The 21,643-nt window shown below is 36.5% G+C and overlaps 1 protein-coding gene across 1 annotated transcript in view; it reads right to left on the bottom strand.

Annotated features, from left to right (window-relative positions):
* Positions 1 to 4,205: 4,205 nt before the first annotated feature.
* Positions 4,206 to 21,643, bottom strand: part of TMEM26 (transmembrane protein 26) — a 44,924-nt gene continuing 27,486 nt past the window's right edge. The window contains exons 5-6 of the mRNA XM_045783522.2: positions 11,366 to 11,442; positions 4,206 to 8,477 (exon numbers count right to left, since the gene is read on the bottom strand). Of these exons, the coding sequence (XP_045639478.1) occupies positions 8,074 to 8,477; positions 11,366 to 11,442 (481 nt within the window). The 3' untranslated portion in view covers positions 4,206 to 8,073. The remainder of the gene's footprint in view (positions 8,478 to 11,365; positions 11,443 to 21,643) is intronic.

The following is a 21,643-nucleotide window of genomic DNA, read 5'->3' as shown; positions in this document are numbered from 1 at the left end:
TGGCAAAATGGGCCGCCCAAGAGAGGTGAGGGCTGAACAGACAAAGAGTCCCTGATAGAATGGTATGGCGTCGCTGAGAAAAGAAATAGCAAAGTATGCAAACTTACATTGTTATGTAAAAGATAATGACAAGTTTAGGGGAGCATGAGTACTATGTTATGGCGGAAGAGGGGTGTGTGTTTGTGTGTGTGTGTGAGTGTGTGTGGCTGCGTGTGTGCACAGTGATGGGAAAAAGTTGAAAAGTCAAGTTAGGGCCAGCTTGTGAAAGGTCTTCAATGAATTCCTGGGACCTTATGCTTGATCCTGTTGGCAATGAGACATCATCATTTTAAATAGAAGAGACACATGATCCATTGTGCATTTTGGAACAGCTCTGAATGCAGTTTGGAATATTTATGGGGGATTAATCAGGAGATCGAAGGGCCAGTTGGGAAATGACAACAGTCACTGATGCAAGAAATGATGAGACACTAAAAGAGGGCAGTAGCAGTTGAAAAAGAGAGGGCAGGTTAAAGACTTAAAGAAATTATGAGCGGCCTCCCTGGAAGAATGAAGGGATTACTTGGGTAGGAAGGATAAGAAAGAAGAGCAGAGGGTCAAGGATATCTCCAGTTTAGTGTGGGTGCCTGCGTGGCTGGTGATGTTGCTAGCCATTACATGGAACACCGGGAGGGGAGACTATTGGGAGTGGGGTGTGGTTAGATACGTATTCTGTATAGACTGAGTGTGAGATGCTTGCAGAGCAGATGGAGGAGATGCAAATCCAGGTATAGAGTTCAGGAAAGAGGTTGAAGTGAGATACCAAAAAACCCCACAAGTTCTAGAAGTTAGTTGAAACCAAGAGCTGATGAAATAATTATAGCTTTTGACCCAGCTGTTAGCTGTCATTCAGGTCATATGGGAACCTTTGAATAATAAGGAAGAACATTCTTTGCCAGAAGGTAGAAACAATCCCCAAGATCCCAGAACCACAACCATCTGAATTCTCCAGCTCTACACTTGGCAGACGCTGAACAACAGCATCCACGGAGAAAACATATTTTGTCTTGTAGATTCAAGTTTCCTTGCCCAAAATTCTTAGTTTGGATACAAAGACTATATCATATCTGACATATGGTTGGTTTAGGAATTTTTGTTTTCCTCAATAATGTGATCAGATTTGCATATGATCCATTTGATCACTTACACGATGAACTGTAAGTTTAGTAAATATTTGACAAAAATCTAAAAAGCTTACAGACACAAGTTAGATGGACTACGAATGCGGACTTGGGAACAGATGCACAGATTCTTTCTGACTTTTCCTTCAGGGCTCCTTCAGCTCGCTCTCTCTCCTGGGAAAATCAGTTCGACTCTGTAATTCAATTGTGAAATTCCTCTGTTGTTTGTTTTGGTGGCTTCGTAAATGTAAGGGGGCGTGAAAGTATCAGACTGGCCATTGCAAAGTAGTCTCCATGCTACTCATCAAGACCCGGTGACTCATTTTGGTCAGTTTGATTTCTCTGTGGTCTTATAGATCTATTCATTATTTAATTTCCCAGGGTTTGACGCTTCATAAGGCAAGCAGAATCTGACATGGTTTAAACTGTTGATTCACCTAAAGCGTCTAAAGATGTTCTTAATTATAATGGCAAAGTCTATATTTTCTTTGGCGAAAACGATTGATGTGTTTTTGCTTTATTTGCAAAATGATATCAGAGCGTCTCTACATGGCAGAAGGCTCTTTAAGTTGGTGAGGTTTCTTTTTATTAATAATTATTTTTAGGGGCACCTGGGTGGCACAGCGGTTAAGCGTCTGCCTTCGGCTCAGGGCGTGATCCCGGCGTTATGGGATCGAGCCCCACATCAGGCTCTTCCGCTATGAGCCTGCTTCTTCCTCTCCCACTCCCCCTGCTTGTGTTCCCTCTCTCGCTGGCTGTCTCTATCTATGTCGAATAAATAAATAAAAAAATCTTTAAAAAATTATTTTTAAAATCACTAAAGTAATGAATACTTAAGACTTTCAAACTATGAAAAGTATAAAACCTAAAAAAAAGAAAAGAGAAAAAGTGGGAATGTCTATGATCATCAGAAACTTGGGGATCATTTTGTAGGTTTACCAGTCACTTGGAAAGGTATGAATAACATTTATAGAAAGAGTGACATACTAACCTCACGGTTTGCTCCTTTGTTTTACCTAATAAAATATTAAAGTGGCTGTTTCTTATCAGCACTTATGGATCTACTTTATTCCCTTAAAAAGCTACACCATGTTATGTAGTATGGATATTTCATAATTTAATAATGACCCTATGGTGGACACCATGCTGCTGCTTTAGAAAATACTGCTTTGAACAGTCTTACACACGCATTTTTGTGCACATTGTCTGTAGGATACTTCCTTTTGTAGGATACTTCCTTCTGTAGGATACTTCCTTAGAAGTTGAGTTGCTGGGTCAGATGACAAATGTATTTTTAATTCTGACTGATACTGCCAAATCATCTTCCAATTTATATCCTCACTAGCAATGAGTAAGAATTCCTGCTTCCCTTGAGCCCCTCTAATGCAGCATCCTAAAACATTTTTGAATCTTTGCCAACCTGACAATTGAAAAATGGTATCTTGTGGTTTCGTTTGCATTTGAAAAATGGTATTTCATTGTGGTTTGATTTACATTTCCTTGACTATTCCTTTTGCATTGAATCATATATCTTTTGTTTATTTTTCCAAAGGATTTTTTTTCTTATTTGTAAGAGCTGTTTGCTCATTAAGAAAACTAATGCTTTGTTACGTTTGTTACAAGAGTACTTACCCAGTTCATTGTTCATTTTTTGAATTCACTTACGGTATTTTTATGATGCTAAAACTTTTTAATTTTACAAGTTGAAATTTATTAATTGCCTATGGTTTCTGGTTTTGTATCTTGCTTAGAAAACATTCTCATCATTGCATTTACGTTTCCTTTGACTTTGAATGTTTAATTCTTTGATCCATCTGGAAATGTTTTGGATATAAAAATTGAGGTAGGTATTTAATTTGATATTTTAAAAACCTTAAGCCACTTACAATACTTTATCACCCCCCGCTCATGATTTATCATATATCAAAATCCTTATGTACTTCAGTTTATTTCTTGACGTTATTCTTTTCCATTTTTCCGCCTGACAGAATTGAATTCTCTTGGTTATTGTAGCTCTGTAATATATTTAAATATACTTAAAGCTCTTTCTCATTTTTTCTTTACTTTTAATATTTTCCAGGTATTCTTTCATGCTTATTTTATCATAAAATCTTTAGAATTTTCATGGGTAGTCATTTAAAATTAAAATCTTATTGCTGTCATTGTGGAGATTGTGTTAAATTTATAGATCGATTTAGGAGAAATTAATACTTTTTAAAATACCAAGGCATCTAACCACTCCCCAATAGAAATATAACCGGTTTGTTAAATTATCCATTGATGGTCCTCAAAATCATTTTGAAGTTTTCTTTACATGGATCTATTCCTATGTATTCTACGGTTCTAATTTATATCACAATGGAAACCTTGCCTTCGAATACGTATCTTCTGTAATGTTTGTTTATATATAGAAAAGCATGGGTTTTTGGCATGATTTTAGGTAACTATTCTTAGTAGTTTCTTATGTTTTATATGCTTTTCTTGAATGGTCAAGATTCAATCTTCTGTAATTAAAAGATAAATTTGACTCCTTTCTAACTTCTGTAACTCTCATTTCTCTTGTATAACTGCACTGACACCTTTCCCCAGAAAGGAGAATAATAGTGATATATTTCTGACATCTTTGGCCGTTCAGAAATTTTAAACCTTCATGGAGGAAAATCTGTCCATCTTTTCTCTCAGAGCTTCTGGGTTTCACGTCTTGCTTTGGAAGATCTTTCCCATTCCCCAAATGCTAAAGACACATCCTGTATTTTCTTCTAATATTTTATAGTTTTCACTTTTATATTTAGTTCTTTAATCCATCTGGAATTTATTTCTATATATTGCGTGAGATAAAAATCTAACTTTATTTTTTCCAGATGGTTCACGAAATTCCCCAACATCATTTATAAAACTGGTCAGTCTTTCTTTGCTAGTTTGAAATGCCACTTTAGTCACATTCTAAATAGATCTGTTTTTTAAAATCAAAGCTTAAAAATGAAATGAAGCGAATGATAGTAGAGAACAAAGACAAGAAATGCAGACAAATAACAGACATCAAGATAACACGGCACACAAATTTTTTAATGTATATAATAAAATACAAAGGTAATTCATAGCAAAATAGTATCAATATAAATAATTCAAAGAAAATATTCTCACAAAATATTCTAGGAAGAAGGATTTAGAGGATGGACATGCATAAAATATAAGGCTGCAGCACTTGATTATTCGAACATTATTTAAAGTTCCTCCCATCGTATGGAATGTTATTTGAAGCCTCAGGGCTATAAATGTCCTCCAGCTGCCTAGTTTTACCCCCAAATCAGATATTTGTGAGAGTGGATCAGAATGGCCAAAAGTAAAAAGAAATTAGCAAACTACCCCCCTAAACAAAACAAAACAAAACAAAATGTAACAGTCTCTTCTTATAATTCAAGTCGTTTGTTTTTTTATGTACACCTTTAAGGCTCTATAATATATTTCAGCATTTCACTTTTCCAGCACCAAAGTAGAATGAAGGCACATAGGAGCTCGGCCTTCTGCAATTCTTTCTCTCTCTCTTTTTTTTTTTTTTTAATTTTATTTATTTATGTGACAGAGATAGAGACAGCCAGCGAGAGAGGGAACACAAGCAGGGGGAGTGGGAGAGGAAGAAGCAGGCTCCTAGCGGAGGAGCCTGATGTGGGGCTTGATCCCATAATGCCAGGATCACGCCCTGAGCCGAAGGCAGACGCTTAACCGCTGTGCCACCCAGGCGCCCCAATTCTTTCTCTCTTTTAACAGGAGAATGGATTAAGAATCATTGAAATTAAGTGCCAAAGGGAATAGAAGTCAGTGTTGAAATCTGAAACTTGGGAGGAAACCTAAACCATGTGCACTTACAATGCATGCCTTTCCGGGGCTTTGGGAAGTTTCTATTAAATCACGAATTCGCAATTAGTATTACAGTAGTGAACCCTGATGCTTCTTGGCTGTGTCTTTTTGGTCTTACAGGGCCTGACGTGCCGGGGCATATTAGTGGAAGAACTACAGGCCTACTGGTAAATGTGTGTGTAAGGGTCTTCATTTGGAAGATTAGCTATTTTCCTATATCAGCAGTTCCCAGCTTAAATAAAAGTTCACAGAATAATGAAGGTCAAAGACAGTGTACGGATCTTGCAATGGGAAGTCATGGCCTTTGGGACTCATCGAGTCAGGGTCAAAAGAAAACCCGCGCGATGGTTATAAGGTATGTTTCCACACAGCATCATTAAAACATGTACCCTATGTTTCCTCGCAAATAGAATGATCTGTTTTTAGGAAGGACATTTGATTGAGCTTTCATCAAGCAATTAGGTACCAACAACCACAACAATAATGACAGCACTACGAACGAGCCACTCTCTTTGGTGGCTGGGGATTGGCGTGTTGTGTGTCTGTGAGGGACGGTAGAGAGGCATGGCCTGCAACACATCGTACCGGTGATCTGAACAGTTATTTGCTTACACATGCCACAGAAGCAGGTCCCGGAATGTCAATATACATGGTAACTGCTGTTCTGACCACTTTATGGCAAATTCTGTGCTGTTTTCAAACACTACAACGTTTAGCAGTCTAGAATAAAAACAGACAATTAACTGAACACAAATTTAACTCTTTTCGTCAGGGGTCCTAGAGATACAACCTGGATTTAGGTTTTGTTTTTAAATAAACTAAATGACTACAGATTTTTTTTTTTCCTGCTATAAAAAGTCAGTCCTAGAGAGTAGAGGTATCAGCAGTTAGGTTAACGAATGCTGCCCTTCACAGATTTTCCTGGAAAACCTTGTCGAGCGTGTGTCTATTTCTGCCACCATTCATTGCTGAGATGGTCCTCCGTGCTCTTTGCCTTCCTGGAACGCTAAGTAAGACCAGATTCTGGACTTCCCATTTCCTAGGACTTTGGAGGAGTGCTAATTACAAAATACTTTACTGAAACACTAGGAACTCATTCACGAAGCCAAGCCAAGTCTCAGATTTGAAAACGTTTAAAAATATCCTTGCAACAGCCGTACTACTTTATAGTTTATCTATTTTTAGATGCTCAATGTTTGTTTTGCTGGAAGAAAAAAATTAAACCATGAAAAGTATGCCATGAGCAAATCTGCAATAATAAGCAGCACATACATGTTGTGGAAGAAAACATTCAACATAAAATAGTCAACAGAAAAACAGATTCTGCTGAGGAGTTTTTATAAATAGTAGCACTTATTATTTTGCTTCCAATTGCTAAGCATTTTAAATAACATGCCCTTAAAAGTTGTCAAGTTCTTTACTTTATATAAATATAATTTCCTGATCTTAGCGTTCAAAAATTATGAAAATTATAAATGTATTCCACTTGTCTCATGTGTAATTTTACAATCATCATATTCTTAAAATTAGAAACACAAGGAAGAAAAGGAAGAAACAGAAACATGCTATCAGGCACTGAAAAAGCCATGGAGTGGAAAATATTAATTTCTCTGTATAAGAATAGAATTTGCCATTGAAACTTTGAATCAAATATTTGGAACAGATAGCCTGTCACACAGATTTATAGATAAAATTGTCTCGATTGGTTGTCGAATGGTCACATCCAATTTAAGGTCATACTCTGTCTTATCTTTCATGTCCCTTTGAATTCCTCAGCATAATAACATGGAGGAATTATGCTCTGAACCCTAAAAGAACAGTTTCGGAACTGCTTGCCTCAAATGTAACCACTGTTATACAGTCAGGTACATTTCCACTCTGTATCTCTCAAAGCAAAAATCATTTAAAAATGTTCTGAATGACCTCCATCTGGAAAGTACAGAGGTGTGTAAGGGGAAAGTACGGCTATTTCAACACCGGGGAGGTGAGGTCTTAATGCAGGGAAGAAAAGCGAATTTGCTGATTTCCACGATGCCATGGGGTCTTCTGCGCCCCGGCACCGGTCAAGGGCTGTTGGCTGTGGGTCGGGCTGATGCAAGCCTCCATCCCCAGCACCTTCCCGGAGCCCAAAGGCCCCCTGGGGCCCCAGTAGTGGCAGGTCAGAGGCGGTTCATCTAGCGCTGGCCGACTCCAGAAACTATGGTAACACTTAAAGGGCCCGAAACCCCTTCACTCCCTGCTCAGTGCTTCCTTGCATCGGCCCACATAATTGGACTTGGCAATACAGAAAATGGTAACGCAGAGTTAAGAAAAATACTGACGAATACCGCAAATCATGTTTCAGAGTGGAAACTGTGACTTTGTTAGCGTTACCAGTATTTCCTGCCTCACAACCGAAATGGCTTGCTGTGAATTTTGCAGCGCCCAAGCCAAAAGCAATAAAATTTCTGTAAGAGCATATGCGCCATGACAGAATACCACATCAGCCCAGAAAAATGATTTTCCTGGGAAGGTCTGTGCAGCGACCGAGAGGGCTCTCAGTGCTGGAAGCTGGGCAGAGATTTTCACTGCTTCCAGCTCACAGTGAGGTAATTTTAAAAGCACTTTTCCCTTCATTTGTTCTGCATTCACTGAATGTACATTTTTTGATGTCAGGGCCATTGCAGGAAAGATCAGATGAGATAGTCTGACAATGGAGCCAAAGTTCAAAGCTTCTCTATTTTCAGGTAACAGCCGTGACAGTGTGTCTGCACTAAATCTTTTGAGGGCATGTCACTCTCACCCCGTCCACAGCTTTTCAAACAGTTCAAGACAAACAAATCACTGAGTCGTTGAACAACTAGAACATCTGATACCATCGCACAGAAGTTGTCGCGAGAGCCACTAATCAAAGTTCTTTCCGTTCCGTTGAAAAAAGAAGATTCCTCAGCTTTGGTTTAAGATCACTTTTTATGTTGTTCTTTTGAAAATTATTATATGTCAACGTTAAAAAAAGAGGGAGAGACAGGAGATTTCTGTCCGTACGGAGGACCGGCTGCTGTCGGTCGGTAAGGAGCTACGGGGTGGACTGAGCGTCCTCGGAGGGCACTGGCAAGGCCTGCAGCGGGACCCCCAAGTCCCTTTTCGAGTCCGTCCCCGGGTCTCCGGCCGCGCAGGGGCAGCGCTGCTGCGCCTTCAGGCTTCCGGGCGGGCGGAGCAGGGACGCGCGCACGTCCATCGCCAGCACCGCCAGGCGGTACAGCTGCAGCACCACCACCAGGAAGTTCTTGGCGGCGAAGAACACCAGCATCTGGTTTATCACTCTGTAGTAGGTCATCAGTATGAGGCGCACGACGAGGAAGGGGCCGTCTTGTATGAAGATGCTGATTCCAATGTTCCACAGATCGGCGCTGTACTGGCAGAAGAAGAAGCTGGGGAAGCCCCTCATTGCCACCGACAAGGGGCAGACGACATGCTGCACTGGGAACACGAGACAGACCAGTTAGCGCGCCCCCGAGACGTGTACGACGCGATGAAAATGGGGACGGGTCATCCATGATGGGTGCTGGGCTCCTTAACAGTTGGGAGCGATTCTGTAATTTAATTCTGGGGGGAACGAGTGAGACCACCCTTAACATTGAACACCACCCTTAGCCACCCCTTAACCACTTGACTTCCTTGGTCATTTTATGCTTAAAAACTCAATAATCGGTTGTAATTTCAATAAAACACACCAAAGAAAGTCAGTCCTCGGGTTTCCATCCATGTCACAAATTTTAGATCACCTTCCAGTCCCCATCCTGGGGAAAGCACAATCCACGGGGCTAGAGAGAACAAAGAACAAGAGAAACCACCTTGTCTCTCCCTGGGCTCTGCAGGTAGAGGGACCGCACAGCAGAGCATTTTAGGCCTCAAGCCAGGTAGCCTGGCTGCCTCGTTTTTTTTGGTTGTTGTTGTTGTGTTTTGTTTTGTTTTTAGCAAGATGCTGGCCAAGTTACTTAACCTTCCTGGGCCCCAGTTTCTTCCTTTGAAAACCAAGGTAACAACGATGTCTGTGAGGAGAGGGGCACCTATTCACCGGCTCTTTTTGTTTCCATTAGAGTCACACCACTGGCTCCTCTCTGATTTCTCACTTCTCTCTTTCCCTTGGGAAAATGAGTAACTGAGCTGACTGCTGAGTTTGGGAGATGGAACAGAGTACAGATACATGGCCAGGAGCCTGCTGTATCCTCCCTTTGGGATCTACCTGTTTCCTAGTTGACTCAGCCGTACGTGTAAATTATGTTGTGGAAATGCAAGTGTTTATAATTCAAATTCAAACTTAATTCACGTTAAACATATTTTTCTAATGGCGGGGGGACAAAAGCCCAAAATAAATGCCATTGTTATTTTATTTTGTCTGATGCCTTATGGTTTTGTTTCACAGTTTACAAGAAACACTGGATATAATTACTGATTTTCCAGTCGAACAAAAGGAGGCCCAATCAACAGATGAACCTTTTTGTTTTAATTTCTAAAAAGCTAATTTAATTCAAGGTCAAGGGCATAAAATAATCCTTTATAATAATGAAGCCTTCCATTTGGAATTTTCAAACAAAGAACGCCTTCGTCTACCGGAGCCTGCAAATATTGTGAAGCTGCTTTGATATGGGGGAACATAATGTACTGTTTGTGGGAAAATACAATAGTGATTTAGTCAGAAGTAACATTTGGTCTTTGTTTTTCAAACAGCTGCATAACATTATCACTCCTGAAAGTTGACAAAATTTCTTTCCCAAATAAAAATTTTCTTAGCAAGGCTGTAAACCACAAGATACAGGAGGGCGAGCATCAGCAGAGTGAATGACAAAAGAAAAACCAACATAAGATCAATAGTGGCCCCTCTCTCTTTTTTTAAAAAAAGATTTATTTATTTATTTTAGAGGGAGAGGGAAAGGGCAGAGGAAGATGGGGAGAGAGAACTTGCGGTGCCCCAATAGTGGGCTCTCTTCAGAAGTGAGGGTCAGAAGATGGTTCCAAGGGGACCTTCCAAGAGTGTTCGTCAACATCTGAAGTGAAGGTACCTAATATTCTGTCAGGAAACACCATCTAATCAAGAGGCACAGACTGGGCACATTACGACAAAATCTGTGTGTGTGAGTATTATTGGCATACATTTGTCTGTAATTATTAACTAGTAATTAGTTTTGGGTATTTCTAAAAAACCACAGCCACCCTTTCCGTCTATTCTGGTGACAATTTTGTTTCAGAGAGTGTTTGCTAAATTCTAAAAGTGCCTCTGAAAGCTCTGAGCCTATTAAAGTAAGCCCCAAAAAGATGCAGAAAAGATTAAATATCTCTGTTCTAGATGAATTCTAATCCTGAGGCCATCGAGTAGGGTGCCATAAAAAAAAGAGGTCAGGCTTAAGGAAAATGTAATTATTAAATCCTAGAATTTCTTCCGAGTAAAGTGGCATCCTGGAGAATTCTCAAGTCAGAATTCCAGGTATCTCTCCCATAAGTTAAGGGCTGACTCCAGATCAGCGTTGAACTTCCTGTGACGGTAGAAACGTTCTGCCTAATGCGCTGCCTACGACAGCTGCCATATGTGGCAGCTGAGCCCTTGAATTGGGGCTAGTGTGACTGAGGAACTGAACTTTTAATTTCATTTCATTTTAATTAATTTAACTTTAAATTTAATCATCCACATGTGGCTAGTGGATACGCATTGGACCATGCAGCTCCAGACCATCGCTAGTACAACAGGCTTGGAAAACAGGTTCTTCTTACAAATCTTAGAAGTTTATGTATTTATTAATATGACCAATGGAATTCCCAGGGCCACTACTGAGGAAAATTTTAATTTCCCATGGGGCCCTCAAACTGCTCTTACTCCCTGTGATATTCTAATACATGGGTCTGACAAAAGAATGAAAATGAGCCCCGAAAATATCAAGGGCTAAAATGTGTATCCCAGCAACTGTGCCAAGCACTTTCCAAATTCTATCGTATTTAGTCACCACAAGACCCTTCAACTCTAGCGACTACGATCATCAGTCCCATTGCATTGGTGAAATTTGAGACGCAAAGGTCTTCACTAGTTTGCGGGAGACTTTACAATGCACATGTGATGGAACCACTTCTTGAAGTGGATGTAAAGCTGTGCTCCAGTACATTCCACGATCTCAGGCTCACCAGGTACCAGCATGCATCCACTAGCAACTTTCCTAACTTTCTGTCGACTTTTCTTCTGAACTGAACTGGAACTAACACTGGGCTATCAAAATGATAAAAATGATAATCTTTTCACATGCCTTCTTAACTTGACTATAGTTTATAACCAAGAGTTATAATTTTCTGTTTCTTTGAGCAAACATTGAGACATTTACCTGCCAGGTCAAGTGGAAATTGCAGCATGCTCCAGGTCCATATAACAAGGATGGCATAGACGAGGGCAGGACTATTCCTAGAATGCAGACAAAATTTTAAATTAGTAATAAACATATGATCATTTTAAAAGAAATATTTTTTCTTTTTTCTCATATTTGAGTATACCCTAATAAACCTCTCAAGAGTTGTCAAAATATCTTAGTAATATAAGAAACCCATGAAAAACTCCATTCACAATTATAATGGAATAATGAAGAAGTAAAAAAAACTTTGAGACTTAAAATCCAACTTCCACATGTGCCAACATCTGTATAAATTATGGCAAAGCCTCTTTGTACCATATTGTTGTCTTTAGTTTTACAAAATCATGGAGACATTATTGGAGATAGATGCTAGGAAAAATGTTAGACTTTTTTTTTTTTTTTAAGATTTTATTTATGTATTTATTTGACAGAGACACGAGAGAGGGAACACAAGCAGGGGGAGTGTGAGAGGGAGAAGCAGGCTTCCCGCCGAGCAGGGAGCCCGATGCAAGGCTCTATCACAGGGCCCTGGGATCATGACCTGAGCCGAAGGCAGACACTTACTGGCTGAGCCACCAGGCGCCCCAGAAAAGTGTTAGACTTTGACTCAGAAATTCAGAGGGCTGATTTCAAGAATTTTCAAGAAGAAAAAGTAAAAACTTTTTTTCTAAGATCATGAGACTCTAACTTAAAAATACTATCTCAAAAGGACTAGATGATGCCCAACAATTAAAAGCTCAGCATGTAAAAGAAAATTAATTTCCATTGGGAAAAAGAAGTAGGAAGATAAATCCAATAATAAAAAATGTGTACCACTTGCTAGGATGTAAGTCAAGGAATATGACAGTTTCCTTCACTATTATATCCCCAGTGCCTAGAACAGCAAATAATACACACTCAACAAATACTTGTGGAAGGAATTATTGAATATACAAAAGAAGGACCTTAGTTGGCAAATATACAAATATACAAATGTCATCGACCTGGTAATGGTCTTGAATACTGAATTCAGGAAGAATAGATGTTATAAAAATACAAAGGATATTAAAGAAATATCAAAGTTATTTTTTTTTAGCAAAAATACAAAGGAAGTTAGCAATTTGAGATTAGTGGTATAATAGATTTTATTGCCAACTTCTCTGTCAAGAGGGATTTTCAGATTGGAGAGGGATAGAAAGGCATCAGGGAGGAGTAGTTGAAACCAAAATAAATGAGGTGGTTGTAAGGGATATCTTTAAATGCTTCAAGTATTGAGGCCCTGAAAAATTAGATCTCAAAAACTATGAGAGAAATTGTAAATGATATTTCTAAGCCATCATTATCTTGGCAGTTAGTGGCAGAGACAAGGGTGACGACAAAAAAAATTAAAGTCTTAATTTTCAAAATGAAGCAGAAGTGTATCTTAAAGTACAAAAGGCACATTTACTATTAATCCCTAGTTAGGTCATATAAGTGGTTATTTAGAAGATTTCTGAAAGCCCTTATAGAAGACAATAATTACTAGGAATTAGCACAGGTTGCTTGGAACAATTACACTCAGCATACTAAGATTTTTTTGTCTCTCTCTCTCTCTTCAATAGAGTTAGGATTACCAAGCAAGTAATGATATATAAATTAATATTAGACATTTGGGTTTAAATAAGGCTTGCGAAAAAGTCTCCCACAGCGTTCTTATTAACAAGATTAAGAAATGTTCTGGGTATAAGCACAGTTAGGTGGATTTCTTAACTGTGTAAATGACTCCCCAAAGGGAACTGTCTAAGGGTTGCTGCAGGCTCTGCCTTTGATTCTATTCCATTTCACGTTTCACCAATGACTTGGTTGCCACATTGATGGGAGGCTTCTCGTATGCACATATGACACGGAGGTTGGATGGGAAACCATTACCCCAGAAGACACAATCAGGATCTCAAAAGATCTTGACAAGATGTAACCAGATGACCTAGAATAGGGTAGAAGAGGTAGCATTTCACAGCAGCTGCCATAAAAAGGGCTCAGGGATTTCCCTTGCTATTATCTAATTATAAGTCCACAGTATGACATGGATTTATGATTTTCCAAAATCAAATGCAATCATAGGTCATTTCCTAAGTATAAAGTCTAGAATTTGAAGTGGAGACACCTAGGGAATGCAGTCTATAACTTTTCCATCTTGCAGTGTCAATGTCTATACAAAATAGACCTTCAATAAGTGCCTGCGTTTTTAAAACATTTTACCTACAGTTTCCAAGCTCATACTGTTTCAGGAAGTTTTCTAATGGTTTAACTATGATCATACTCAATCCTCATACCAGTTTTACTAAATAGTTATACTTATCCCTATTTGACCAGTGGGAAACTGAGGCATAGAGTTGTAGAAACTCTAGTTGTCCAAAGTAATGTGGTGGTAAGTGTTGGAAGCAGAAGTCAGAACTAGATAGATTGTTTCAGCATCCACCCTTTTAAACACTGTACTATACTATTTCCATAGAGGAAATAGAAAGTTTTAGCCCTGCTGTATTCTATAATGTTCAGAATATATCAGAATTATTATGTATCATGCTTAATGTTTTAGGAGGAAAATTTGTAAAGTTTTTGGTTCAAAAAATTGAGGCTAGGATGTTGAGAGATCTCAGAGCCATGTTATATGTGGGATAATTCAAGAAACTCAGAGAAGAGTCCCTAAAAACTTTATTTCACATATTTAAAAGACTATCATGTGGAAAAGGAATTAAACTTATTTCTTGTGACTTCAGAAGGCCAATTCAGATTGAAAGAATTTTTAGTGATGCCTATAAGAATGCAAATTCTATCACAATGGAGAAAAGTACTCTCTAATAATATCAACTGAAAACGGAATGCGTTGCCCTGGGGTTAGTATAGTCTCTATTAGTGAAAATTTTCAAAGAAAGTCTGGACAAAAACTTGTTGAGAAAATTCTGGAGAGGATTTTGCAACAGATGTAAAATAGATTGTTCAATAGGTGGCTACTTTTGAAGTTTCTTCTAATCCCAAACTTCAATAATTCTACCAACAACTCATGTGCAATTAGTCTGGACTTTTTTTAATTTTAAAAAGATTTTAATTTTTTTCATGAATCTATTCATTATTATTATTATTATGTTCAGTCAGCCAACATATAGTAAGTACATCGCTAGTTTTTGATATAGTGTTCAACGATTCATTAGTTGCAACAGACCTTTTGAAAGTTTAGTCAAACTGAGAGGAATGTTAAGGCTGTCTTGGTCAGTCAAAGTAGTAGTTTTACCAGGGAGGGTTTGACAATGAAAACCAGAGGCCCCTCATGGCCACAGTGTGCTGACTTGACTTGGAGTGGATTGTGAAATCTTATGCTTAGAGGTGTGGTCAGTAAGAGCAATAACCTTGGTTGGAAATGAATGGGAGAGCCCACAGCCTTGCTACTTTATGGTTGCAATCCCAGCTGGGGTGAATGGTAGACTAACTTGAATTTTAATGGAGAGATTTTGAAAATAACAGAGCCTTAGATGGGCTAGATAAGGTCTCTATGTATGCCAGACATGTGCCAGGAAGATCCAAGAAAACCCAGTGGAAAAAAGCTGAGTATATATGAAAACTTTCTGAATTTAAATGTGCTGTGCAACCCATACATTGGCAGAGGGTGTACGTTATAAGGGCTTGAAGTGTTTGATCACAAATCCTGTCCAAATCATTGGATAATCACAAGCTATGTAGTTGTAGGTATAATCTTACTAGGCCATGCTAAAAACAAACAAGCAAAAGAAGAATTTAAAAAAGCAGAGACTTCAATGGCTACAATATAAGGGAAGAGAGATTCCTTAGATTAAGTTCAGGCAATTTATTGAAACAACAAAAACAACACCACCAAGAAGCCTAAAGTACCAGGGAAGCTTGAGGATAATATATTGCTACAAAATATAATCTAAAATGTCCAGTTTCCACCAAAAATATAAAACATGCAAAAAACCAGTAATGACTGACCTATACTCAGGAAAAAAAACAGTGGAAACTGACTCTAATGGGGTCCAGATGTTGGCTTTAACAGACAAAGGCATCAAAGCAACTATTATAAATATGTTCAAAGAATAAAAAAAAAAAAAAAAAACTATGTTCCACAAATTAAAGAAAAATATGACAATGACTCAGCAAATAGATAATTTAAATAAAGAAATATAAGCTGTAAAAACAATTAAATAGAAATTCTGTAGTTGAAAATAGGGGACCCAAAATGAAAAATTCAGTAGGTGTACCATACAATTTGAGTCTACACATAGATTTGAGATGGTAGAAGAAAGAACCAGTGATGTGGAAGATAAATCAATGAAAATTATCCAATTTGATGAAAAGAGTAAAACAGACGGAAGAAAAAACAGAGTTTCAGAAACCTATGGAACACACTTAGGCATACTTATTTGTAATAGAAGTCTCAGAAGGAGGGAGAATGGACCAGAAAATGTTTGAATAGATGATGGCTGAAAATTCCTAAATTTGAGGAAAAACATAATTTACAGATCCAACATTGAGAATCAACAAAGTTGTAGTAAGGTTAAAGGCAAGGAGAGCTACACCTACGTATATCACAAAAAGTCAAAAAGAAAGAAAATCTTGAAAACAACAAAAGAAAAATGACAGCCTATACGGGGTAACAAAAAACAAACAAACAAACAAACAAACATAAAAAAGGTTAACATCGCATCAGAAATAATGAAGGCCAGAATACAGTGAAATTATATATGTAAAATACTGAAGTAAAAATTGACAACCATGAATTCTCATCCAACAAAACTATTTTTGAAACATGAAGGCAAAATAAACACATTTCTAGACAAAGACTGGGAGAATCTGTTGGTTGCAGATTTGCCTTAGAAGAAACAATAGAGGAAGTCTTTCAGGCTGAATGGAAATGATATCAGACAGTAACTCAAATTCACAAGAAGGAATAGAGAATCTTCAACTTGTGGGCAAATATAAGACAACACATAAGTATACAGTCATATATTCTCTTTTCTTAATTTCTTGAAAAATTAAAGTCTATAAAAATAATTTAAAGCTGTATTGTTTGGGGCGCCTGGGTGGCTCAGTCGTTAAGCGTCTGCCTTCGGCTCAGGGCGTGATCCCGGCGTTCTGGGATCGAGCCCCACATCAGGCTCCTCTGCTAGGAGCCTGCTTCTTCCTCTCCCACTCCCCCTGCTTGTGTTCCCTCTCTCACTGGCTGTCTTTCTCTGTCAAATAAATAAATAAAATCTTTAAAAAAAAAAGCACTGTATTGTTTGATTTGTAAAATATCAAGATGTAATATAATGACAATAGCAAAAAAGAGGGGGAAGAAATGAAGCTGTTAACTTACAGTAGCGTATGAAGATTTAAAATACATATTGTAATCCCTATAGTAACTACCAATAAAATAATACAAAAAAATCAATTAAAATTGTTTGTTAAAAATATTTTTTCAAGTAGTAAATGAGTAACACAGGAATGAAAAAGACCTAAGACTTAGAAAAAAACAAATAGCAAAATGGCAGATAGAAATCCAACCAAATCAATAATTACATTGCATATGAATGGAATAAATACACTGTAATAGTTTGAGTGATGTCTTCCCAAAATTTATGTCTACTTAGACTTCAGAATGTAATCTTATTTGGAAATAGTCTTTGCAGATGTAAACAAGTTAAAATGAGGTCGTATTAGATTAATTTGAGTCCTAATCCAAAGACTGGTGTCCCTTTAAGAAGGGGAAAATGTGAAAACACTGACAGAAACACTGAGGAGAATGCCATGTGAAGACAGAAGCAGAGATTGGAGTGATGTGTCTACAAGCCAAGGGACACTAAGAATTGCCAGCAACCACCAGAATCCAGGGAAGAGGCACCAAACAGATTCTGCCTCACAACCTCCAGTAGAAACCAACCCTGCTGACACTGATTTGGACTTTCAGCCTTGAGGACTATGAGAAAATAAATTTCTGTTGTTTTAAGACTTTCAGTTTGTGGTATTTCATTTTATGGCAACTCTGGGAAACTAATATACACTCCAATTAAAAGATAAAGTTTGACTGGGGAAAAAGAGGAAAATTCAACTATATGTAATCTATAAGGGACACAGTTTAGATGCAAAGATACAAAGAGTTTGAAAGTACAAGGATGGAAAAAAAATATCCCATACCAACAGTATCATAACAGAATAGAGTACCTAAGTTTGTATGAGACAAAATAGACTTTCAGACAAGACATATTACTAGAGAAAAAGAGTGATATTTATGATGAAAAACAGTTGCTACCTCAGGAAGATGTTTTAAAAAATTAATGCATACACACCTAAAAACAGAACCTCAAAACACTCGAAGCAAAAACTGATGTATTGAAAAAGGAAATAGACAATTCAATAATTAGAGTTGAAGATTTCAATGCCCTACTCTCAATAATTGATATAATAACAAGACAAAAAAATCAGTAAGGATGCAGAAGAATTAAATAACCTAATAACCAACATGACACAGCTGACATTTACAGAGCACTCAACCAAACAACAGATAAATACACATTATTTTCAAGCATATGTAGACCATTCTCCAGGATAGGCCATATGCTAGGCCATAAGATAAGTCTTAATAAATTTAAAAGGTTAAAATAATTCGAAGACTAAAACAGAATTAAAATAGAAAACAACAAAAGGAAATTTGGGAAATCTCTATATGGAAATTAAATAGCTTACTTCTAAATAATCCATAGGCCAAAGGATAAATCATAGGAGATATTAGAAAATGTTTTGGACCGTATTAAATAAAAAGATAACATATCAAAGCTTATGGGACATAGATAAAGCAATAGTTAGAGTGAAATGTGTAGCTTTGAATGTCATGTTAGAAAAGCAGAAAGATCTCAAATCAATAACTTAAGCTTCCATCCTAAGACACTAGGGGAAAAAAGAGCAAATTAAATCCAAAGCAAGCAGAAAGAAGGAAAAATTAAATATTGGAGCACAAATCAATGAAATGGAGAACGGAATAACAATAGAGAAAAATCAATGAAGTCAAAGTTGGTTATTTTAGAAGATCAACAAAATTGATAAATCTGAAAAAAAAAAAAAGACAAAAAACAGAGAAGACACAAATGACCAACTCAGAATATAAAAGGCAGCATAATAAGTGACCCTGTAGAAACTGACACAAGTTTAAAGGAATAATATAAAAGATTAATATTAAAAACTTTATATAAAAAACTAGATAATTTATTTGAAATGGAAAAATTCCTAGGAATAAAAAAATGTAATCAAAGCTAACTCAGGAAGAAATAGAATAACTGAATAGGCTCATAATGAAATAATTATGTTCAATTAGTAATAAAATATCTTCCCAAAAGAAAAGCATGGACCCAGGTGGCTTCATAGGTAAATTCTATAAAATATTCAAAGAAAAAAAAATACCAATCCTTTACAAAGTCTTTTGGAAAATAAAGAAGGGATGCTTCCTCAAGTATTCACTGAGTCCATTATTATTCTAATACTAAAGCCAGAAAAAGATATCATTAGAAAATATTACTATAGATGAATATGTTCATGAGGGTAGATATAAAAATTATTAACAAAATATTAGCAAACCCATATTAGCAATACATTGAAACCATTATACACCATAATCAAGTGAGATTTATCCCAAGAAGTCAAGGTTGGTTTAGCATCTGAAAGTTAGTTAATGTAAAATACCATATTTATAGAATGAAAGATAACTACAACATAATAATCTTGATAAAAATAGAAAAAGAATTTAACAAAATGTAAGAAAGAAAGAAAGAAAGAAAGAAAGAAAGAAAGAAAGAAAGAAAGAAAGAAAGAAAGAAAGAAAGAAAACCCTCAATAACCTAGAAATAAATAGGAATTTCCTCCAACTCATCAAGGGCATCTACAAAGTGTATCTGTATAATACCTATACCTAACATCATCCTTAATAGTGAAAGACAGAATGCTTATCCTTTGAGATTGAAATGCCCACTCTTATACTTCTATTTAACACTGTACTAGAAATCCTAGCCAGTGTAATAAGGTAAGAAAAAGAAATTAAAGTTGTACAGATTAGAAAGAATGAAGGCTACCTTTACTTACAAATGGCATTATCCTATAAGTAGAAAACCCTGGGGAATCTACAAAGCTAATAAAGAATTTTAGCATTATTGCTGCGTACAACATCATTATACAAAAATCAACTGTATTTCTATGTAGTAGCAATAAAAAACATGAAAATGATATTACAAAATTAAGAAAATAACTCTATCAAAAAGAATAAAATACTTAAGAATAAGTTTAGGAAAAGCAGCCAAGACCCATATATTGAAAATTACAAAACATTGCTGAGAGAAATTAAGGAACATTTGAATAAATGATAAGATAATTCATGTTCATACATTAAAAGACTTAATATTAAGATGTCATTTCTTCACAAATTGCTGCTTAAATTTAATACAATCCTTATCAAGACTTCAGCAGGATTTTTTTGTAGAATTTGACAAGCTGATCATTAAACTTAAATGGAAATACAGAGGACCTAGAATAGCTCCCCCTCAAAAAAAAGATTAAAAGAACAATGTTAGAAAATTTACAGCATCTAGTTTCAAACTTACCATAAAATTCCAGTAATCACAATAGTGTGGTACTGGCATAAGGATAAATATATAGAGCAAAGGAATTCAATAGAAAGTCTAGAAAAACCCTTACATATGTGGCCAATTGATTTTTGACAAAGATATCAAGGCAATTTAATAGGAAAAGGATAGTCTTTTCAGCAAATATTGCAGAGACAATTAGTCTCAGCTAGGACAAAAAATGTTCTGGGACAATGTCAAAAACAAAACAAAATAAGACAAAACACAAATTTAGATCCTTACATCACACTACACAAAGTCCAGTCGGAATATTATAGAAGGAAATATTTCCAATATTGGGTGAGGAAAATATTTCTTAGCTACGACACCCAAAGCACTACACATAATTTAAAAAAAAAAAAGATACATGGGACTTTATCAAAAATTTTTAAAAATATATTCTTTTTTAAAACAGGGAGAGATGCAAACCTTAGAGACTTAACTATAGGAAACAAACTGAGGGTTGCTGGAGGGGAGGTGATTTGGGGGCTATGGGGTAATTGGGTGATCGTCATTAAGGAGCACTGGGTGGGCACTGGGTGTTGTATGCAACTGATGAATCACTAAATCCTACCTCTGAAACGAATAATATGTATATGTTAATTAAATTGAATTTAAATAAAAAATTTTTTAAAAGACTTTTTAAATGGCAAAAATGAAAAGCAAGCTGTATACTGGGGAAAAAAAACACATTTATGTATCTAATGAAGGACTTGTGTCCAGAATATAAAGAATATAAATAACTCTTACAATCTCTTATAATTCAAAAAAAAATCAATCCAACCAAAAATTGGGCAAAAATTTGAACAGACACTTCACTGGATTAGCTAAGTAGCATATGGAAAGATGCTCATTTAGTCATTAGGGAAACAGAAATTAAAACTACAATATGATACCACAATAACCCAAAAGAATGGTCATAATCAAAAGAGTGAAAAAAAATGGTGAGGATGTGAAGGAATGAAATATAAAAAGTACAGGCACTTTGGAAAACAGTTTGTCAGTTTCTTAAAAAGTTAAACATGTACTTAATGTAAACCCGTCATTCTATTCCTAGGTATAGACCCAAGAAAAATGAAAACCAATCTATCCAAAGGATTTTAGTGTATGTTTATAAGCAACATCATTCTTAATAACAGGAAGATAGCAATACACATGTATATCGACTATTGAATCAATAAATAAGATGTGGTAGATGCATGGAATACTATTCAGCAATCAGAAAGGAGCTAACTACCAATACATGCAACAGTGTGAATGAATCCTAAAAGCACACTACGTGAAAAAGCCACACACAAAATGCTACATATTTTATGATCCCATTTACACTGAATTTCTGGAAAAGGAGACTGCACAGAAAGAAATCATATCGGGGGTTGCTTAGGGTTGGATGGGGGAAGAGTGAGAATTGACTCCAAACAGCCACAAGGAATCTAGAGTCTCATGATGGTTGTACATCAATAAATTTACTAAATATCATTGAACCATAGAATTAGAATAGTTGAATTTTATGGTGTGTAACGTCAAGCTTTTAAGAAAAATTTGCAGCATCTCACAAGTCCACGTAAATTCATAAGAATTAGTCAAATGAACTTAAAGTGGGCATATGGAAAGAAACTGATTTAAGTTTAAAAAAATT

The sequence above is a fragment of the Ursus americanus genome, chromosome 6 (genome assembly GCF_024610735.1).
Source record: "Ursus americanus isolate L20-20 chromosome 6, mUrsAme1.1.p, whole genome shotgun sequence".
In the NCBI taxonomy this organism is placed as follows: Eukaryota; Metazoa; Chordata; class Mammalia; order Carnivora; family Ursidae; genus Ursus; species Ursus americanus.
This window is presented reverse-complemented; position numbering and strand designations above follow the sequence as displayed.